At 42.2% G+C, this 21,701-nt stretch overlaps 2 protein-coding genes across 4 annotated transcripts in view; both read left to right on the top strand.

Annotated features, from left to right (window-relative positions):
• The first annotated feature begins 3,963 nt into the window (after window positions 1-3,963).
• Window positions 3,964-16,430, top strand: GTF2H5 (general transcription factor IIH subunit 5). 2 transcript variants are annotated; one of them, XM_040350953.1, is made up of 3 exons: window positions 3,964-4,053; window positions 12,663-12,753; window positions 16,021-16,430. In XM_040350953.1, the coding sequence occupies exons 2-3, from the start codon at window positions 12,719-12,721 to the stop codon at window positions 16,199-16,201; spliced, it is 216 nt and encodes a 71-aa protein (XP_040206887.1). In that variant the 5' UTR covers window positions 3,964-4,053; window positions 12,663-12,718; the 3' UTR covers window positions 16,202-16,430. The 2 variants fall into 2 exon arrangements, with proteins under 2 accessions (XP_040206887.1, XP_040206886.1); XM_040350952.1 differs by having other exon boundaries at window positions 12,625-12,753.
• The window catches only part of SERAC1 (serine active site containing 1), a 112,585-nt gene continuing 94,865 nt past the window's right edge, over window positions 3,982-21,701 (top strand). Inside the window, exon 1 of one of the 2 annotated variants that reach the window (XM_040350951.1) lies at window positions 3,982-4,053. The gene's annotated coding sequence lies outside the window, so the exon portion shown is untranslated. The remainder of the gene's footprint in view (window positions 4,054-21,701) is intronic. The other variant, XM_040350949.1, reaches the window with a different exon arrangement.

Below are 21,701 nucleotides of genomic sequence, written 5' to 3'. Positions count from 1 at the left end.
CCGACTGTCTTCGGGGAGCGTGACGTGCCAGAGCCGGCCGTCAATCACCTTCCCTCTCCATAGGAACGCCCATTCCCCGCGGGGAGTCGGAATCTTGTCTCTACGATTGCACAGTGAGTACGGGGCTAAAAAAATAAAGACAGGCATACTGTAGCTCGCGCTACTATGCCTCATTTTATGCTAAAATGTTGTTATGGAGGGTGAACCACCGCTTTAAGTACAGAGCGCAGAGTTCATGTGTGTGCTACATACAGAGTGCAAGTTTCAGGGGTGCACTGCATACAGAGTGCAGAGTACAGGGGTGCCCTCTTTCCCCCCAAAATCACCCCCTTCCCTCAGTACAGTGCTCTACTCCCACCCTCAAACAACCTGTAAGAGACCTGCGGCTGTAGAAGGTTGCTCAGGAGGAGATTTATAATGTAGCTGTGGGGCCATGGGCAAGCACACAGAGAGGCATCAGGTGGAGCACAATTGAGTTAAAGGGGTTGTAAAGGTTTGTTTTTTATTTTCTAAATAGGTTCCTTTAACCACTTCAATACAGGGCACCTTCACCCCCTTCCTGCCCAAGCCATTTTTCAGCTTTCAGCGCTGTCACACTTTTAATAACAATTGCGCGGTCATGCAACACTGTACCCAAATGAAACGTTTATAATTTTATTCCCCACAAATAGAGCTTTCTTTTGGTGGTATTTGATCACCTCTGTGGTTTTTATTTACTGCGCTATAAACAAAAGAACAGGGACAAGTTTGGAAAAAACACAATATTTTTTACTTTTGCTATAATAAATATCAATTAAAAAAAAAAAATTCCTAGGCCGATATGTATTCTTCTACTTATTTTTGCTGGAAAAAAAAAATTGCAATAAGTGTATATTGATTGGTTTGCGCAGAAGTTATAGCGGCTACAAAATAGGGGATAGATTGATAGCATTTTTATTATTTTTTTTTTTTTTACTAGTAATGGTGGCGATCTGCGATTTTTATCGTGACTGCGATATTGCGGCGGACACATCGGACACTTTTGACACATTTTTGGGACCATTCACATTGATACAGCGATCCATGCTATAAAAATTGCATTGATTACTGTATAAATATGACAGGCAGGGAAGGGGTTAACACCAAGGGGCGATCAAGAGGTTAATGTGTTCCCTAGGGAATGATTCTTACTCTGGGGGGAGGGGACTGATTGGGGGAGGTGAACGATCAGTTTCCCTATGTACAAGGGACACACCATCGGTCTCCTCTCCCTAACAGGACGTGGATCTGTGCGTTTACACACACAGATCCACGGTCCTGCTCAGTTACTGGGTAATCACAGGGGCCGGGCACACACATCGGGTTCCCAGTGAAGCGGCGCACACGCCCCCTAGTGGCTCTGGAGCGCGTGACGTCATATGACGTCCGCACAGAACAAGAGGCTCATCGTTCCACCATCATATGACGGTGGGCGGTGGGCTAGTGGTTAAGCTAGTGCCTAGTGCATTGCTGGTTCACAAACCTTTTCCTTCGATTTCCCTACTAAATGTTTTTTTCTTTGTTTTCTTTGTCTGAATTTCGCACTTCCTGTTCCTCCTCAGTAAGCTGTTCTGGCTGACTAACCCCCTGCCAGATTATGGGGGCAAGCTTACTGAGAAGAAACAGGAAGTGAGAAATTCAAAGGAAAAAAAAATATTTAGAAGGGAAATCAAAGGAAAAGGTAAGTGAACTAACAATGCACTAGCTTAAAGGAACCTTTTTAGAAAATAAAAAACTAACCTTTACAACCCCTTTAACTCCGCACCTGGAACAATAGGAGCAGGATTGGCAAATGCGGACCACTGCCCCTGGATAAGTGGCTGCTGGTGCTGCATCAAGCTGTCAAGGGGACCTTTCTTATACTTGCAGAGCCAACACTAACCTGTCTGGGGGGGAGGACCGATTTTTACTGACATAAAATTCCCCTTATGGACATTTACTGACAGCTGTAAAAATCACAGATTTTTACAAACTGCCAGCAAATTTACTGACAGAAAACTTGCTATGCCACCATAGATTAGAAAGTGAGGCGGTATTAACCCTTTTTCGGCCGCGCTAGCGGCGGTTAAAACCGCACCGCTAACGGCCAAATACCGACGCAATTCCGACGGCGCTAGACCACCACCGCACCTCCCCCCCATTGTGAAAGGGGCCTTAGGTTTGAGCTCATATTATATGGTTTTGGTAAATCTGAAGGAAAAAATCTGCATAAAATTGTATAGTGTGTAAAGCTTTAAAGTGCAACTTTAATCAGAAAATGAAGTCCTGTTAGGTCACTCCAGGCTGGACCCTTTTGCAGGTATAGCTATGTAACTAAACTAATGTAAAGGAAGCAACAGGAATGACATACTGTGCTGAAGGAACACTGTTGAGGAAGGGAGAAAAGACAAGCAGGAGAGGTGAAAGGACAAACTCTGCTGCCCGGGAGACTCAAAATAGTTAAACCTACAAGGATAAAGTCGTACCTTAGTTTTGGTCTGTTGCGGAAAGGGACATGTAGGGAAGAGAACTTGGGTCAAAGAAAAGAAGATTTCTGTTTTTATTTTTTTAAATAAAATTTTCAGATAATAAATGTATGTGTATGTACACTATATTACCAAAAGTATTGGGACGCCTGCCTTTACCCGCACATTAATGGCATCCCAGTCTTAGTTCGTAGGGTTCAATATTGAGTTGGCTCACCCTTTGCAGCTATAACAGCTTCAACTTATCTGGGAAGGCCATCTAGAAGATTTAGGAATATGTCTATGGGAATGTTTGACCATTCTTCCAGAAGCGCATTTGTGAGGTCAGGCGCTGATGTGGATGAAAAGGCCTGGCTCAGTCGCTGCTCTAAATCATGCCAAAGGTGTTCTATCGGGTTGAGGTCAGAACTCTGTGCAGGCCAGTCAAGTTCCTCCACCCCAAACTCTTTATGGACCTTGCTTTGAACACTGGTCCAAGTCATTTGGTGGATAGGGGATTATGGTGTGGGGTTGTTTTTCAGGGGTTGGGCTTGGCCCCTTAGTTCCAGTAAGTCTTGCTGCTGCGTCCATTGACACAGACAGCAGGACGTGCCCCCCCCGCTGGATTTGATTAACAGCAGTGGGAGCCAATGGCCTCTGCTGCTATCAATCTATCCAATGAGGACCGAGACATCGCTGGGCTCGTGCACATCGCTGGAACGAATGGTTTAGGTAAGAAAAAGTGTTTTTCACCTTAATGTATATATACATTATAGCGGGAGTTCACCCGAAAAAAAGTTTTAACATTAGATTGATGCTCATTTTGTCAAGGGGAATCGGGTGTTTTTTTTAAATCGAAGCAGTACTTACCGTTTTAGAGAGCGATCTTTTCCGCCGCTTACGGGTATGGTCTTCGGGACTGGGCGTTCCTTTTTGATTGACAGGCTTCCGACGGTCGCATACATCGTGTCACGAGTAGCTGAAAGAAGCCGAACGTCGGTGCGGCTCTATACGGTGCCTGCGCACCGACGTTCGGCTACTTTCGGAAAATCGTGATGCGATGTATGCAACCGTCGGAAGCCTGTCAATCAAATAGGAACGCCCAGTCCTGCAGCCCATACCCGGAAGCGGCGGAGAAGATCGCTCTCTAAAACGGTAAGTACAGCTTCGATTTTAAAAAAACTACCCGATTCCCCTTCACAAAATGAGCATCAATCTAATGTTAAAAATTTACTTTTCGGGTGAACCTCCACTTTAAGGTGGAAAGGAAGTAAGACTTTACAACCCCTTTAATTTACAAATGATTAGAATCTGAAACACTTTGTTATGGATTTTCAATTAAAGCACAGCACAGCAATGCAGTCTCTCCCCTGACTATAGTGACACCAGATACGGCCACTAGGGGGAGGACGCCACGCAGCCCTTTCTATGTCACAGACAGGAATCCTTTTCTACTATCAGTCACTGCTCGGAGACGCCAACTCAGCTGCTGATTGGTTTTTGGACGCAGAGCGGAAGTAGTCTCACGCAAGTGACGTTGAAAGCGGAAGTTCCGGTGTTCTCAGGAGCGAGTTCTGTGTCTGCTTATCAGGTATGTGCTGCGGGATGGTGGGACTGCTGAAGATGACAGTGGTGTAGTCAGCCTGCCAGACAAGACAGTGTGCGCACTTGCTATATGTTTGTGTTCACTATTGCTGACTGCTCTGTGAGCCGGTGTAGTGTGTGTGGAGTACAACAACATGTGTAGGTTGCGGTGTTTGGAGAAGCATGTTTTCTGTTTTTATATCGCATCCCACATACATGTCACGCATGCTGGATCCCCTTTCTTTAGGATATCAGCCATCCTTCAATGTCATCTTTTGTTTCCTTGTATCGCGACAGAGTTTATGTGGCTTTTAAGAAGAAAAATTCCCTTTAGGTTGGATACTTGGCTGGGTTTAACCACTTGTCTTCTGGGCCAAGTTTGGCATTTTCACATACATCTTAACCACTTGCTGACCAGGCTTTTTCTGGCACTTTTTTTACAAGTTTAACCCCTTCCCATCTGGACAAGTTCTGGCATTCTTCTCCTACATGTAAAACATTTTTTTATGTATTTTTCTCTTGAAAATGACAAAAACATAAAAAATTTAAATAAAATATGCGATTTTCTGTCAGGAGAGAAGAGACATATCGTTTGTACTAAGTAAGAACGATATGTCTGCTCCCCTAGTCAGTCCTATCCTCTCGGTGAGAACACACACTGAGGGAACACATTTAGGCCCCTTTTACACTGGGGCGTTTTTCGAGCGAAGCTTCATCTGCAATCCCAATGTAAAGGCCAGAGTGCTTTCAGAGCCCTTTCACACTGCCAGCGCCCAAAAAACGCTGGTAAAGCACCGCTAAGACCCTAACGTTTTAGGGTGTTTTTGCAGTGCCTCAGTGTGAAAGGGTAAGGTGTTTTTACAGCGCTTTTCAATTAATTTCAATGGAGAGGGGCGTTTTTGGAGCATTTTTTTTTCAGCACACAAAAGCTGCTCCAAAGATGCTGCTTGCAGGACTCGGTGTGAAAGGGTCCAATGAGATGCATGGAGAGCGTTTTAATAGCGCTATTTTTAACGCTAAAACACTGTAAAAACACTTCAGTGTGAAAGGGGTCTTAAACCCTTGATCACCCCAAGTGTTAACCCCTTCCCTGACAGTGTCATTTATACAGTAATTAGTGCATTTTTAAAGCACTGATCACTGTATAAATGTCAATAGTCTCAAAATGTCCGATCTGTCTGTAGCAATGTGGCAGTACTGATAAAAATTGCAGATTACCGCTATTACTAGTAAAGAAAATCTTTCCGATAGTTTGTAGACACTATAACTTTTGCGCAAACCAATCAATATCTGCTTATTGCAATTTTATTTTTATTTTTTTTTCCCCTAAAAATATTTAGAAGAATATGTATTGGCCTAAAGTGAGGAAGAATTTTGTTTTTTAAAAAACATTTTTGGTGATTTTTTTTTATAGCAAAAAGTAAAATATTGTGCGTGTGTGTGTGTGTTTGTTTGTTTGTTTGTTTTATTTTGTCTTTAGCGCAAAAAATTACAAATTAAAACCGCAGAGGTAATCAAATACCACCAAAAGAAAGCTCTTTGGGCACTGTGTCGCACGACCATGCAATTGTCAGTTAAATCGTATGGCAAAAAAATGGCCTGGTCATTAAGCGGCCAAATCTTCCGCTCTATAAGTGGTTAAAGGGGATTTAAAAAGAAAGGGGAAAACAAAAAAAAAGAAAGACTTTGTGTAAATGTAAGGTCTCTATGACCCCAGAGCTCACATTAAAGACACTGTCTTTTTTTTTTTTTTTGGTACAGTGTAAAAATAAAGGCAAACTCATACGTAAGTCGTGCCCGCATATGTAAATGGTGTTCAAACCACACATGTGAGGTATCGCCGAGATCGTTGGAGCGAGAGCAATAATTCTAGCAAAAGAACTCCTGCAACTCCAAAACGGGTAACCTGTAGACATTTTCAAGGGTCAAAGTTTGTTGCCATTCCACGAGCGGGTGCAATTTTGAAACATGAGATGTTTGGTATCAATTTACTCGGCCTAACATAAAAAAGAAATGTCATTTGCAAGACTGTTGCGCAAATACTGTGTGACATATAGTATTGCAACGACCGCCATTTTATTCTCTAGGATGTCTGAAAATATAAGTAATTTTTTTTTTTCCCCAAAAGTTGTTTATTTTATAAGATATTTTTAACATATAACAAAAATGACACCCCAAAATACATTCTGCTACTAGCAAGACCGTATGTGTGAGACTTTTTTACACAGCCTGGCCACGTAGTGAGATCCAACATGCAGGGAGTACCATCCCAGGATGTGCATGGTTGGGCATGTATCGGGCACTTCAAATCCAGCCAACTCGCGCTGCTGCATCGGCTCTCTTCTCCTCACACGCTGTACCGATCGCATTTGAGGAGAGTGCTGAACCGGACATGTGCCGGTTTGGTGACAATTAATCACTCCATCATCGGACAAAGCGATCACGTGGTAAAGGGTGGCTGTTATCAGCCCTTTACCCTGATCCACTTTCAGGTGCACCCTCCCAGAACTAGCCGACCACGCTTTAGCCACCGTTAAAGGGCACGTTAAAGGGGACTTTCTGTTTGGCATGGAAGGTCCACAATAATAGAGTAGTGTAGATGACAAGCATACAAAAAGGCCAAGTGGTTAACACAATATTGTACCCAATTTTTAGTAAAATATAAAAGATGGCTTGCGTCAAATAAATACCAAGCATGTCAAGTCTTAAAATTGTGCATGCCTGTAGAATCACAAAAACTTTGGTACCTAAAAACTCTCCATAGGCGATGCTATAAAAGCCTTTCCAGGATATGTGAACTATGGCCCCCGAATTATTACGCTTACGCCGATGTTCCTGACGATATACCTCACGTGTGGAGCGTTTGATGTTAGACTCGTGTTGCATACTTATGTGAAAGCATTGGCAGGTGACCGGTTCTATTTACGGAGACTTTGGGGCCTTCTTTGAGAGCCCCGTAAAAGTGATCTGCTGCTGCCAGATTGTTTCCACACACCCCCTGTGAACCTGTCACCTCAACTTCATCACATCGGGGACTTTGTTCCCCTAAGTGATGGGGGGGGGGTGGGGGGAGTTGCACTAAAGCACCTAAATCGCCTCCTCCCACCCCCACATATATGCACATGCGTATGTAAACTCCTAAATCGTGTGAAAAGTTCAATTGCGATACACATGTTACATATTGTCGCACACGCCAGAGTAAAAGCATGAATGGCACACGACTTCCTCTGCAACACTAAACTGGTGACCTTTAGGGCGCTTTTGAAGTGTCTCCTATAGAAAATATAGGGTACTGATGTTTGTCGCCATTTCACTGGTGCACGCAGATTCAAAGTTTCACATGTTGGGTATCCATTTCCTCAGTGCAACCTCGTCTTTTGTATTTTACCAAAAATGTGGGAAGTTTATTACGCTTTTTTGCCCTAATATTCACTTCATGTTGTTTGCTTTTTACTAAAATTTACGGTAATATTGTGACATAAAATTGGAACTACCACTATTTTATTCTTTAGGGTGTCTGCTTTCAGAAAATGTATGGTTGGGGGTTTTATGTAATCTTCAGGCCAAAACATTTTTTTTAAATGTGTGCACAAAATGCGAAAAAGGGTTAAAGCCAGTTCAACCACCTGTCTACAATCACATTTTATAGATCTACTTTGGTAGACATGTACAGATCAGAGTCAGCAATTTCAGTAGAGGAGCGGAGCCTGTACAACTGTACACGACTGATTGTGAGGCCCGATTCATACCTGAGCTCAACATCCTAAAATCCTATGGTTTTTCAGTTGTGGCTGTTCACATCTGAGCATAGTGTTAATAAATAGAGGTAATGACTAAGCGCTGACATTTGCGCAAAACCCGTCCACCTCTTTGTCCCCTGCTCCATCTGTTAACCACTTGTCATATGAAGCTTCAATAAAAGGATTTTTGGAAGTGAAACTGTCCGTAAATTATTTCTTGATGAGCACAGTGTTGCTTGTACCTCGAAAAAGTATGTGACCTTCTTTTGCACTACAAGCTTTAAGTGATTTTTGACCCCAAAAGGCTACAGTTGGAGCTCTAAATAAAAGAAGAGAAAGCAACGCACATGAAAAAAGTGCAGATTGCGCATTATTTTCCATAGCAACTAGCTTTGCTTTGGATAAAAATGAAGTTGAAAAAAAAATGCACTAGCCTCAGGCACCTACAGAAAAGCCTGAACAAAAAAAATCCAGCTCAACAGCCAAAGATATTCAGCTCAAGTGTGACTGCAGCCCAAGGCTGGAGTTTAGCTTTAAAGTACTGTGAATATAGCCAGTTCCAGATTAACTTAACCACTTGCTTACTGGGCACATATACCCCCAGGCAAAATTTCAGCTTTCGGCACTGTCATCTTTGAATGACAATTGCGCGGTTGTGCGACATGGCTCCCAAAAAAATTGACGTCCTTTTTTCCCCCACAAATATAGCTTTCGTTTGGTGGTATTTGATCACCTGTGCAGTTTTTTTTTTTTTGCGCTATAAACAAAAATAGAGCGACAATTTTGAAAAAAACACTTTTTTTTGTTTTTGCTGAAATAAATATCCCATTTTAAAAAAAATATATATTTTTCAGTTTAGTCTGATACATATTCTTCTTCTACATATTTTTGGTAAAAAAAAAAAATCACAATAAGCGTATAGTGATTGGTTTGCGCAAACGTTATAACGCCTACAAAATAGGGGATAGAATTATTACTTTTTTTTTTTTACTAGTAATGGCGGCAATCTGCGATTTTTGTCACGACTGCGATATTACGGCGGACATATCGGACACTTTTGACACATTTTTGGGACCATTTACATTTATACAGCGAACAGTGCTATAAAAATGCACTGGTTACTGTATAAATGTGACTGGCAGGGAAGGGGTTAACACTAGGGGGGCATCAAGGGGTTAAATATGTACAGTGGGGGTGATTCTTACTGTGGGGGAGGGGGACTGACTGGGGGAGGTGACCGATGGTTGTCCCTATGTACAAGGGACACACCATTGGTCTCCTCTCCCTGACAGGACGTGGAGTTCTGTGTTTACACACAGAGATCCATGTCCTTGTCTCTGTGACTGCCGATCTCGGCACCTGTGTGACGCATTTGGAAGCCATATATAGACGGTCTCCCGGCAGATCAGAGCCACCTTGTGGTGGTATATAGTCGGCCACACGGTGGGAAGTGGTTAAATGGGAAATAATCAGAAAACAAATATGTTCTGCTGTATTAATGATACTGACTTGTAGTTGGGAACACATGAATGTGTATAGATTGTGTTTCTGAAGTGTCCTTAGAGAGGCATTCCTGGAAATGTTCCCCCTGTGTTCTCTGCATGGCTTATGTGTCAGTGTGAATACACCATTCATAACCGAGTTATGTATATTTACTCTGAACAGCCTGCAGGTGGAATGCTCTTCTTCACAGACTTTCAGTAATCAGTTTAGGGAGTCTGTTTTGCATTTTAATATATCAGTATATTCCAGCCAAAGCTTTTTTTTTTAACCACTTGTGCTAACCCATACAATCCCCCTATAATACCTGGTCAGTTTTCAGTGCTGTGATAGACTGAAAATGACTTGGCCATGCAACACTACCCACATTTTCTTTGCCTTCAGAACTGCCTTAAAAGGGGTTGTAAAGGTTCGTTTTTTATTTTCTAAATAGGTTCCTTTGAGCTAGTGCATTGTTGGTTCACGTACCTTTTCCTTCGATTTTCCTTCTAAATTTTTTATTTTTTTTTCTTAGTCTGAATTTCTCACTTCCTGTTCCTCCTCTGTAAGCTTGCCCCCATCATCCGAGCCATTCTGGCTGGGGGTTAGTCAGCGTGCTCGCCCCCTCCCTTGGGACTACATCCCTGCGGGGAGACGCTGTTGGTTGTCGGCGTCTGTGGGTGGGGGGCTTATCGTAATCTGGAAGCCCCCCTTTAACAAGGGGGCCCCCAGATCCCAATCCCCAACCCTATGTGAATGAGGTACATTGTACCCCCCTAACCATTCACCAAAAAAAGTAACAAAAAAAAAAACAGTACATAGGTTTTTAAAGTAAATTTTATTAAGGCAGCTCCGGCATCTCTTCTGACTTCTTCAGCCTCTACCGGTTCTCCTCTCTCCAGGTATTCGCAGCTCTCTCTCTGGTTCATCTGCCGGGTCTTCTTGCTCTTTTGCTGGGTCTTCTTCATCTGTTCTTCTGATGTTTTCTCAACGCTCTCTTCCGTTCTAATGCTGGGCGTGCGATGTGCCACTACTTATATTGGCATGGGACAGGGTCACCGGGGTGATGTCATTCCGAGGACCTGTCCCTTATGACGTCACCTCCTGTGGTATGGGCGTAGTAGTGACGCACACCCATCATTAGAGCAGGAGAGAGCGTTGAGTCAACATCGGAGGAGAAGAACCGGAGAGGGGAGAAGTCGGAAGAGACGCTGGAGCTGCCTTAATTACTTTAAAGACCTGTGTACTGCGTTTTTTTTTTTTTTTTTTAGGTGAATGGGTAAGGGGTACAATGTACCCCATGCTCATTCACATAGGGTGGGAGACCATGATCTGTGTGCCCCCTTGTTAAACGGGGACTTCCAGATTCTGAAAAGCCCCCCCCCCCAACAACCAACGGCCAGGATTGTCGGGAAGAAGCCCTTTTCCTCATCAACATGGGGACAAGGTGCTTTGGAATGGGGGGCACAGGGTCCTCCCTGCCCCAAAGCACCCCCCCCCCTTTGTTGAGGGCATGTGATCTGGTACAGTTCAGGAGGAGGGAGGCGTTCACTCATTCCCACCCCCTTTCCTGACCTGCCGGGCTGCATGCTCGGATAAGGGTCTGGTATGGATTTTGGGGGGGGGGGGGGGGGCATGCAGTGTGTTTTCTTTTTTTTCTTTGCGAGGAGTTTGCCTTTAAGATCCTCCAGAGCACAAGTTGCATTCCAAAGTCGAATCGGTTAAGACAGCGATCCGACTTCGGTGATATTCAATGGACTGAAGTAGGATCAAAGTCAGACCGACTTGTATCAGAACAGTTAGGACGGCCCTCATAGGGAAACATTGATTTTTTTTCACGCGACACAAGCTCCCAGTGTCTGAGCGTTTGTCCTACAAGTTTGAACCCGATCTGAGTTGCTGCCATGTGATTGGCTGATTTGCAGTTTGTGTTACCAAGCAATTGAAAAGTGAGTGTATGTTGTAATAAAGGTCATTTAACCCTTGATCGAATTTCTATTTCTATCACAATTTGATGCATTATAAGGTTAGGGACTCTACCTTGGGGTTTGGCCCTGTGCTGAGTGGTAGAGAGGGGGCACAGGTAGATATAGGACCTCTCAAACATCAAAAAGGCTGCAACAGCCTAGCAGTGGAGTGGGGCTGGAATGGGGAGAGCCTCCAAAATCTACTGTCTGGTGTGATGAGGCAAAACTCCTGCTGTCAGCCAGGAGGCTAAAACTTTTGCAGGCTCTGTTGTAATATGTAGTTTGTTTTTTCCTTTTTTTCTTTTCTCAAAGCTTAACTCCTTGATGTGCGGAAGGTCTTGCCCTTTTCATGACTTAGGCCATGTTTTGCTATTCAGCACTGTGCTACTTTGATTTGCAATTGCACGGTCACGCGACACTGTGCACAGATAAAATTTTCTTTTTTGTTGCACAAATACAGCTTTATTTGGGTGGTATTTAATCTTCACTGGGTTTTAATTTTTTTGCCATATAAAGAAAAAAATACTGAAACTTTTGAAAAAACGAAGGGATTCTTAAAATCGGTGTATATTATTTAGTCTCTGTGAAAGTCTACAAAATGAAACGCCAGTATGTCGCCATGCCCGCAGTAAACATACTGTGGGCGGGCGTGCGGAAAGTGACTAGGTATACAAACAACTTCTTCATGTGGACTTTAACTCTTGCCATTTGTTGTTAGACTCTAGATATGTGCTTAGGGCAGGTTCACACCAGAACACAGTGTTAAAAAGGAGTGTTCCGTGTGTTTTTTCCTGCACCACGCTCAAACGCACTGCCCTTGCGATCTACTGTGGGTGCCAATATATTAACGGCACCCCAGAGGTAGATCACAAATGAAGTGAATTTTATGGCACACGTGGTGAATTCCTGTGCAATCCCCGGTATGAACGGGCCCTTCTCCCTGTGTTTGTAACCATTTTTAAGCAGCCTTGTAACTCATATGGCTTTGTTTTTAAAGTAAGTTATTTTATATAAAATAATTTTTATTTTTAAGTAATATCACCAGTTCCACTGCTTGCACCTCCAGATATTGGGTTAAGGTCACCAGCTGAATCTTTACATTTGAAACACTTAAGGGTGCTGGAAAGCTTTGGTCCTACCTGTGGTTCCAAACTTCTATATCTAAAAAAAAACTATATATATATATTTTTTTTCCCCTTAATATTCTAAAATCATGTTATGGTTTTCAATGTAGATAAAAACTGCATCCCAGATACCACTTCCATCCAAGAAACATGTCTGGTTGGGTTATATTTGTTCAGTTAGTACAGCAGGAAAGGTTGTAGCAAAATGTTGACTGTAAATTGTTTGAAGCAAGCGTTTTTCTAAGATAAGGACTACTTTTCATTTTAGATCTGCATTTCATTAGTGATCATATCTTATTGTCAAAGACAGGACAATACTGAAAGGCATATTCTGAGGAACTAGCTCTTCATTGGCTGTGAAAATGGTGAATGTTATGAAAGGAGTCCTGGTGGAGTGGTAAGCACTGTTCATTTCCTAGTCCATCCCTGTAATCCTTGTTCTAATATAGTTTTTTTTAGCTCAACCCAAGGAAGTTGCATGCCATCTCCTTTTTATAAAACAATTCTGTGTTCTTTAAATTGATTTATTGTAGTATAAATATAGCAGAATGTCTGCCTCTGTTTCAGAGTACAGCAATAGTTTGCAAAGCAAGACCCAGATTCAGAATGGTAGTCAGTACTCTGAGCCAGGGTCTATTGTATAGCTAAGCACTGTTGTTCCATCACTGGGAATCCTCTGTAGTGACATACTGCTACCTATATGGCTGGAGGTTTTCTCTCTTGACAAGCATCCTCCAAATGGCAGGGCCAAAAATGGAGGGCTGAGCGGAACTTTGGGAAAAAGCAGGGCAGCTTGGCACCCTGTTTAATGCAATGTCTGGGACTTGGTTACCTTATAATTCATTGAACTTTAGCTGTTTTTCCTTCCGCTCAGCTTCCAAACTCCACCGGTTGTCTGTCCGCTGATCCCCGCTGAGCAGGCGGATGGCTGGTCTATGTCTCTTCTGCTTATGCAGACATAGCATGCTCTCCTCTATGGGCAGTCAGATGTAAATGAACCGCCTGTCTAATTTTACCTTCGACTGCTGTCTGCTAGATCCGTTTCACAGAAGTGGGACTTCTATCTGTTTTTAGTGGATTTTATTAGATGTACACGTGTCCTTTTACACCTGTTGCTCCATAGAGGATAATGGAGGGTTATCCTCTATTGAAAAACTGACCCAATTGCTCCGCTAGTGTGAAAGGGGCCTAACATGAAACTCCAGGACGTTATTTCTCTTTTTGGAATAGTCCTACCATTTACCTCTGAGTATCCTATGTTTAGATGGCTATTATTTGCACTCACCTTCCTCTCCTAACGTCCATTCACAAACATCATTATAATATTTTTACAGAATGCGTAGCAATCTGTGAATGGACAAGAGGTGGAAAGACTGTAAATTACATAATCCTTTACGGTATGAGAGATTGAACTCTGTTACAGCACTGTAATATCTGGCGTCAGTAAAAATGTAATTTCTACAGTAAACGGTAGCCATCTGAGCATAATTATTTGAGGTAAATTATGACATTCCCTGGACTTCTGCCTTATCTTTTCTTGGATGTTTCTTTCCCTATCCTAGCATATTCATTAATAATGGGTCATAATTAAGTGGCTCAATGTTTTTTTTTACCCTCATGTATTCTATGCAGGTGTTTAGTGCACCACCCCCGCCCTCCCAATACTCACCTGAGCTCCCTTTGGATCTAGCATGAGAGGTGAGCTTCTCCCGGGTATCTCATTCTTCCTTGGCTGAGACATTGGCTCCTGCTTTTGTTAATCATAGCCAGTGAGCCAATGAGGAGAGAGCGGGATGCAGGGCGGAGTCACGGCTCTGTCTAGGTTCACATTGATGCGATTTGACATATCAAATCGGCAGCTATTGCCGGCAATGGTACTGTCCGAATCGGTGTGGCGCCGCACAGATTGCCAAAAGTAGTTTCTGTACTACTTTTGGCAACTATGATTTCAATTGTCCTCTGCAGGAACCCACACAGATGTCTCTGAATTCGCCCCCAAAGTTGGACTGACATGCAGGAATGAAATTGTGCGAGTTCAGCTGAATTCACACTATTTTAAACCCACAGCAGTGTGAACCTAGGCTTATGGATGCAGGGAGTGGAAGCGAGTACGCACCAGTGCCCCCATAGTAAGTGGCTTGCTATTGGGGTCACTGGCTGAAGAGGAGCAGCCAGGAGCACCGACTGGGGACCCGAGAAGGAAGAGAATAGGGGCTGTCTGTGCAAAACCACTTTTTTTTTTTTTTTTTTTTTTTTTTTTAAAGGAGCCTTTAAGTCACAGTAAGGCCCCTTTCACACTACCATGGCTGTGATTTTCAACTCGCATCAAAGTCTGACAAAAGTAGTGCAGGGACTACTTTGAAGTTGGCATGACGAAGTCGTACTAATATGAATGGTTGTCATTGGAAATCATGGAGAGCAACTTTGCAGTCCCAAATCGTAGGACAAGTTGTAAAGTGTGAAAAGGGCCTTAGGGTTGATTTACACAGGCAGGCCATGAATTCTTGAGATTAAAGTAGATCTAAACACTGTCACTAAAATCTCATATGAGCTTCAACATGTTAAAAAAAAATGTGCAGCTTTTATTAAAATAAATTCTTGGTTTTCTTGCAATGATTGTGCTTGTTCGTTCTGTTTATGGAGCGATAATTGTCTCCCACTCTTCACACACCCCTGGTTGAAACAGCAAGTGGCTGGGCTAACACACATGCAGGCCACCATTATTTTATTCTATGCCGTGCTTAAATTGTAAGTCCACCTTTTCACAAAAAAAATGATGATGATTGAAACCCCCCCCCCCCTAGAAATATTAAAGCATGGTCTACTGTTATCTCTTGAGTGATAAAGCAGTACTAAAGGTAAAAAATACAAAAATTGTGAGCAGGCAAGCTTTTATTTAGAATGTACACTGGGCTGCAAATTTGCAGCTCCCTTTTATGTTCTCAGCACTTCAATAAATGTAAATACAGTACATATTCGTTTTTGGGAAAGTGAAATTTAAAATACCTGATGCTTAATTCGCTGTTTTAAAAAAAAAAAAAAGATTTGCCCGATTATCCTGCCCAATATGAAGTCCTGATGGTTTAGCATCTGTAATGCCTCGTACACACGCTCTGGAATCCCAACGGGAAAAGAGAGCTGGTTCTTTTTCTTATTTTTTTTTGCTGGAGGTTTTTGGCAATTTTTCAGTCCCCAAAAAAATGCGAGGGAGCATACACACGGCTGGGATTCCCGTCCAAAAACTCTTGTCGCATTTTTCCGGTCGGAAAACCCGGTCGTGTGTACGAGGCATAAGAGCGCATAGAACAGGAACAAACTGAAAGCATTTGCAGTTTAGTGGTTTAATTTGTCCATGCTTATAGTGTACACATTGGCTTTTCCATGTGTACATTATAAGCTTCAAGACCGGTTCACAAGCTTGCCATTTTTAGGTGTGGCGTGCACGTCGTATTTTACATGGGCTGTCATGTAACACGTGGTTTGATGAAACAAACCACATCAAGGGTGCTGCAAGCAGGATTTCTTTTTCACTACAACACACCAAAATGCGCTGGTGTGAACAGGCCTTTATACTTTTACTATTTGTAGTGTTTAGCGGTGCTAAAGTCAAGAACTTTCTGGCTACCTGTTGTAACAAATTCCCATTTTATGTTTCCTCATGCAGTGATCCTGCAATGAAACAGTTCCTCTTATACTTGGATGAAAAAAACGCTCTAGGAGTCAAATTTATTATCCAGGACCTGGATGACACACATGTGTTTATTTTACCTGAAATGGTCACTGTCCTTCAAGAGAAGGTTGGAGAATTGATGGACCAGAACTCCTTTCCTATTACACAGAAGTAAAATCAATGGATTTTGTAATAAGCATAATACAGCTGACACTGTAAAATGTATCCAAGAACACGAGTGAATTTAATTTGTGTGTATAATAAAATCTTTGCGTTTGCTGCCATCTGTTCTATGCATGTACGGAGTGAAATTGTTTCTTTACGGTAAAGTATTTCCAGAGGTTTAAATTATTTTTCTTATCCTATTAAACAGATGTAAGCTGCAAATAAATTGTTAAAACCTATATGTGATGCTTATTTTATTTTTGGACACCTTTTGCTCCTCCTTCAGTGTAATATGGTATGAAGTTAAGGTGTGACATGTTCTTTGGATGGAAGTGAAATATTGGGATACATAGTGGATATTTGGTTTCTGACAAGTAAAACACTTTGGGGATCTTTTGCCTCTGCGGATATTAACGGCGTGCTATAGGTACCAATGTGGTGATCACCTAGCCTGGCTTCACTGCTGGATTGCACTTTTACAGTCATTCATTCCTCTCCCCCCCCCCCTTTTTTTTCAGTCCACTGTCTTTTATGTCTGCACAGTATATGAATGGCCATTGTGAGCTTCTCAAAATATGATTTTTTTATTTGGTGCATAAATTGTGCATGGCGGATGTAAACGCTTTTTAATATCTTTACTTGGTTTCTAGTGACTTTGGTGGGGGAAAAAATAAACATGTTCTATGCAGTCAAAACTTTATCTAGGGTTTCTTCATCCTATAATTGTTATTGTGCAGTTATAGATTTACAATATAGTGTGATTTGTATTTTTTTTTTTTTAAAACCAATTTTAAAGTGGTTGTAAAGTCGGGTATTTTTTTTTTTCTTTTGCTTTTATCTGACTGAATGCATTCAGATAACACCTGTGTGCAGCAGCCCCCCTAATACTTACCTGAGCTCCATCTTTCTCCAGGGATGTCCACAAGTACCTCAGCCGTCCGGGACTCTCCTCCTGATTGGCTGAGACACAGCAGTGTCGCCATTGCCTCCCACTGCTGTCATTTTAAAGTCGACCAATGGGGGGGGGGGCGAACAAGGGTCTGAATGGACACCGAGAGCTGTGACTCTGTTGGGGTGCCCCCAGAGCAAGCTGCTTGCTTTTGGGTCCCTCTTCAGCTCTCCTAGCCCCTCCCCTCCGGTCGAGTGCCCCTAAAAGAGGAAGATCTGAGCTGGTCTGTACAAATCCACTGCACAGAGCGGGCATGTATGACATGATTGTTATTTTTAGAGACAATTACTTTTAAGTGGTTTCTTCATGAAATGCCCATTTCATTTTTGAGTCTCTCTAAAAAATGCAAGTTACTTACCGGTAACTTGTTTTCCAATAGGCTCCTCCTCCCACAGGAAACACCTCATAAATTAAGTCTTTAATAGGCGGCCTCCACGTTGTAATTTTATTATTGAACAACAACCATGTTCTCAATGAACCCAAAAAACTCATTAATATCAAAGCTGAATATTTTTGGAAGTAATTTTTAGTTTGTTTTTAGTTTTAGCTATTTTAGGGGGATATCTGTGTGTGCAGGTGACTATTACTGTGCATAATTATTAGGCAACTTAACAAAAAAAATATATACCCATTTCAATTATTTATTTTTACCAGTGAAACCAATATAACATCTCAACATTCACAAATATACATTTCTGACATTCAAAAACAAAACAAAAACAAATCAGTGAGTGACCAATATAGCCACCTTTCTTTGCAAGGACACTCAAAAGCCTGCCATCCATGGATTCTGTCAGTGTTTTGATCTGTTCACCATCAACATTGCGTGCAGCAGCAACCACAGCCTCCCAGACACTGTTCAGAGAGGTGTACTGTTTTCCCTCCTTGTAAATCTCACATTTGATGATGGACCACAGGTTCTCAATGGGGTTCAGATCAGGTGAACAAGGAGGCCATGTCATTAGTTTTTCTTCTTTTATACCCTTTCTTGCCAGCCACGCTGTGGAGTACTTGGACGCGTGTGATGGAGCATTGTCCTGCATGAAAATCATGTTTTTCTTGAAGGATGCAGACTTCTTCCTGTACCACTGCTTGAAGAAGGTGTCTTCCAGAAACTGGCAGTAGGACTGGGAGTTGAGCTTGACTCCATCCTCAACCCGAAAAGGCCCCACAAGCTCATCTTTGATGATACCAGCCCAAACCAGTACTCCACCTCCACCTTACTGGCGTCTGAGTCGGACTGGAGCTCTCTGCCCTTTACCAATCCAGCCACGGGCCCATCCATCTGGCCCATCAAGACTCACTCTCATTTCATCAGTCCATAAAACCTTAGAAAAATCAGTCTTGAGATATTTCTTGGCCCAGTCTTGACGTTTCAGCTTGTGTGTCTTGTTCAGTGGTGGTCGTCTTTCAGCCTTTCTTACCTTGGCCATGTCTCTGGGTATTGCACACCTTGTGCTTTTGGGCACTCCAGTGATGTTGCAGCTCTGAAATATGGCCAAACTGGTGGCAAGTGGTATCTTGGCAGCTGCACGCTTGACTTTTCTCAGTTCATGGGCAGTTATTTTGCGCCTTGGTTTTTCCACACGCTTCTTGCGACCCTGTTGACTATTTTGAATGAAACGCTTGATTGTTCGATGATCACGCTTCAGAAGCTTTGCAATTTTAAGAGTGCTGCATCCCTCTGCAAGATATCTCACTATTTTTGACTTTTCTGAGCCTGTCAAGTCCTTCTTTTGACCCATTTTGCCAAAGGAAAGGAAGTTGACTAATAATTATGCACACCTGATATAGGGTGTTGATGTCATTAGACCACACACCTTCTCATTACAGAGATGCACATCACCTAATATGCTTAATTGGTAGTAGGCTTTCAAGCCTATACAGCTTGGAGTGAGACAACATGCATAAAGAGGATGATGTGGTCAAAATACTAATTTGCCTAATAATTCTGCACTCCCTGTAAACATTAGGGCTCCATTGGCACCAGTGGAATTCCAGATGTTACTCAAGTCGCACAAGATGGCATGATAATGGCAATCGCATTTGTTTGTCCACATCAACTCAGCACAGAGCGATTTTGGAAAAGGTTTCTGTACGATTTCGGTGAAATTCCAGTGTATTTTTGGCCCATAAAATATGCAAACCACATGCACGTTGCACTGATAATCGGTTTAAGCCTAGGTTCACATTGGAGCGATTTGTCATGCGATTTGAGAGATCAAATCGCATGACAAGTCGCAGCCTATTGGCGGCAATGGCACTGTTCCAATCGGTGCGACACCGATTTTGTGGCGCCGCACCGATTTTCAAAAGTAGTTCCTGCACTACTTTTGCCGATTACAGGTGCGATTTCTATAGACATCTGTGTGTGAAGCCACACAAATGTCTATCAAGTAGCACCTGAAATCGTGCTGACCTTGCTACTTTGAAATCGCGCTACTTCAAGTAAAGTAGCACGATTTTAAAGTAGCATCAGTGTGAACCAGGGCTCAAATTGGATTGCAGCAGTGTGAATCTAGTCTAAACAGAAATAAAAGTCTAAAAATATTTTTTTCAAGCATGCTTACTATAAACAGTTTAGATCAGTGTGCCTATTTTTTCTATCCCTGCCTGTTATGTAGTTATTTAAAGGAATTGTATAGTAGTGTTGTACATTTTATTATGGGCATGATTAAAATATTTTTAGTCTAGTAAATATGTATATTTGCATTCTCTAGTTGATCCAGCAAGTGGAGCTTTAGGTATCTTTTACGTTTTAAGCACAGCCAGATGAGTCAGCAGAGCAATGATTAATCCCTTGGCTCAGTCACAAGTGTTGAACATTGTACCTCAAAGAGTGTGATGTGCTGTCCCTTTAGATAAATCATATTACTATGGGAATCCTTTCTCATGTACAATGCCTTGAAAAAGTATTCATACCACTTGAAATTTTGTCATGTTACAACCAAAAACAGAAATTATTTTTTTTTAAACCACTTAAGGACCGCCTCTTGCACATATACGTCGGCAGAATGGCATGGCTGGGCACAAGCACGTATAGGTACGTCCTCTTTAAGTGCCCAGCCATGGGTCGCACACCCACGACCCAGTCCAACGCTCCCTGCCCGCGAGACCTGCGGACCTGATCGCCGCTGGAGTCCCGCTATCGGTCCCCGGAGCTGAAGAATAGGGAGAGCTGTGTGTAAACACAGCTTCCCCATTCTTCACTGTGGCGCCGTCATTGATCGTGCGTTCCCTTTTATAGGGAAACACAATCAATGACGTCACACCTACAGCCACACCCCCCTACAGTTAGAAACACAAATGAGGTCACACTTAACCCCTTCAGTGCCCCCTTGTGGTTAACTCCCAAACTGCAATTGTCATTTTCACAGTAAACAATGCATTTTTTGCTGTGAAAATGACAATGGTCCCAAAAATGTGTCAAAATTGTCCGAAGTGTCCGCCATAATGTTGCAGTCATGAAAAAAATCAGTGATCGCCGCCATTAGTAGTAAAAAAAATTATAATTAATAAAAATGCAATAAAACTATCCCCTATTTTGTAAATGCTATAAATTTTGCGCAAACCAATCGATAAACGCTTATTGCGATTTTTTTTTTTTTTTTTTTTTTTTTTTTTTACCAAAAATAGGTAGAATACGTATCGGCCTAAACTGAGGGGAATTTTTTTTTTATCATTTTGGGGGGTATTTATTATAGCAAAAAGTAAAAAATATTGCATTTTTTTCAAAATTGTCGCTCTATTTTTGTTTATAGCACAAAAAATAAAAACCGCAGAGGTGATCAAATACCACCAAAAGAAAGCTCTGTTTGTGGGAAAAAAAGGACACCAATTTTGTTTGGGAGCCATGTCGCACGACCGCGCAATTGTCAGTTAAAGCGACGCAGTGCCGAATCCCAAAAACTGGCCAGGTCCTTTAGCCGCCTAAAGGTCTGGGTCTTAAGTGGTTAATTGAGATTTTATGTGATAGACCAACACAAAGTGGCACATAATTGTGAAGTGGAAGGAAAATTATAAATGTTTTTTTTAGGGCTGTTGCTTATTAAATTTTTCGTGTTCGATTAATCGTTTTTCTTTTTTAATCAACTAATTTTCATTAATAACGCACATACATTTTTCGGATCACCACCATATATAGACCCCACTGTAATATCCACAGACATCTCCCCCACTGTAATATGGTCCACATCTCCCCCACTATATAGGAAGATTAGTGCTTGCTTAGTCTTACCAGAAAAGCCAGTTGAGGACGGGTGATGACATTAGCACGCCGCTCTAGGCCGCTGCCCCGGGAGCTAGGCCTTTCCTATGGGTATGGCACAACTGTAAACCTACCAGGACATCCACCTAAACCAGTGTTTCTTAATTCCAGCCCTCAAGGCGGACCATCAGGTAATGTTTTTATGATTTCCCTCAGATTGAGGCTGGGTTCACACTACTACACTACTTTCATCCTACTTTGCTCTGCTACATTGGTCCTACATTTATCCTACATTGGTCCTACATCCATCCTACTTTCATGAACAGGATACTACTTTGGTCCGACTTCAATGAT

Source organism: Rana temporaria, chromosome 4, assembly GCF_905171775.1.
Source record: "Rana temporaria chromosome 4, aRanTem1.1, whole genome shotgun sequence".
Lineage (NCBI taxonomy): Eukaryota > Metazoa > Chordata > Amphibia > Anura > Ranidae > Rana > Rana temporaria.
This window is presented reverse-complemented; position numbering and strand designations above follow the sequence as displayed.

Coding starts and splice junctions, on each gene's coding strand:
- GTF2H5 (XM_040350953.1), top strand. CDS start 12,719: ATGGTGAATGTTATGAAAGGAGTCCTGGTGGAGTG. Junction 12,754..16,020: donor AAAGGAGTCCTGGTGGAGTG/GTAAGCACTGTT, acceptor TTCCTCATGCAG/TGATCCTGCAATGAAACAGT.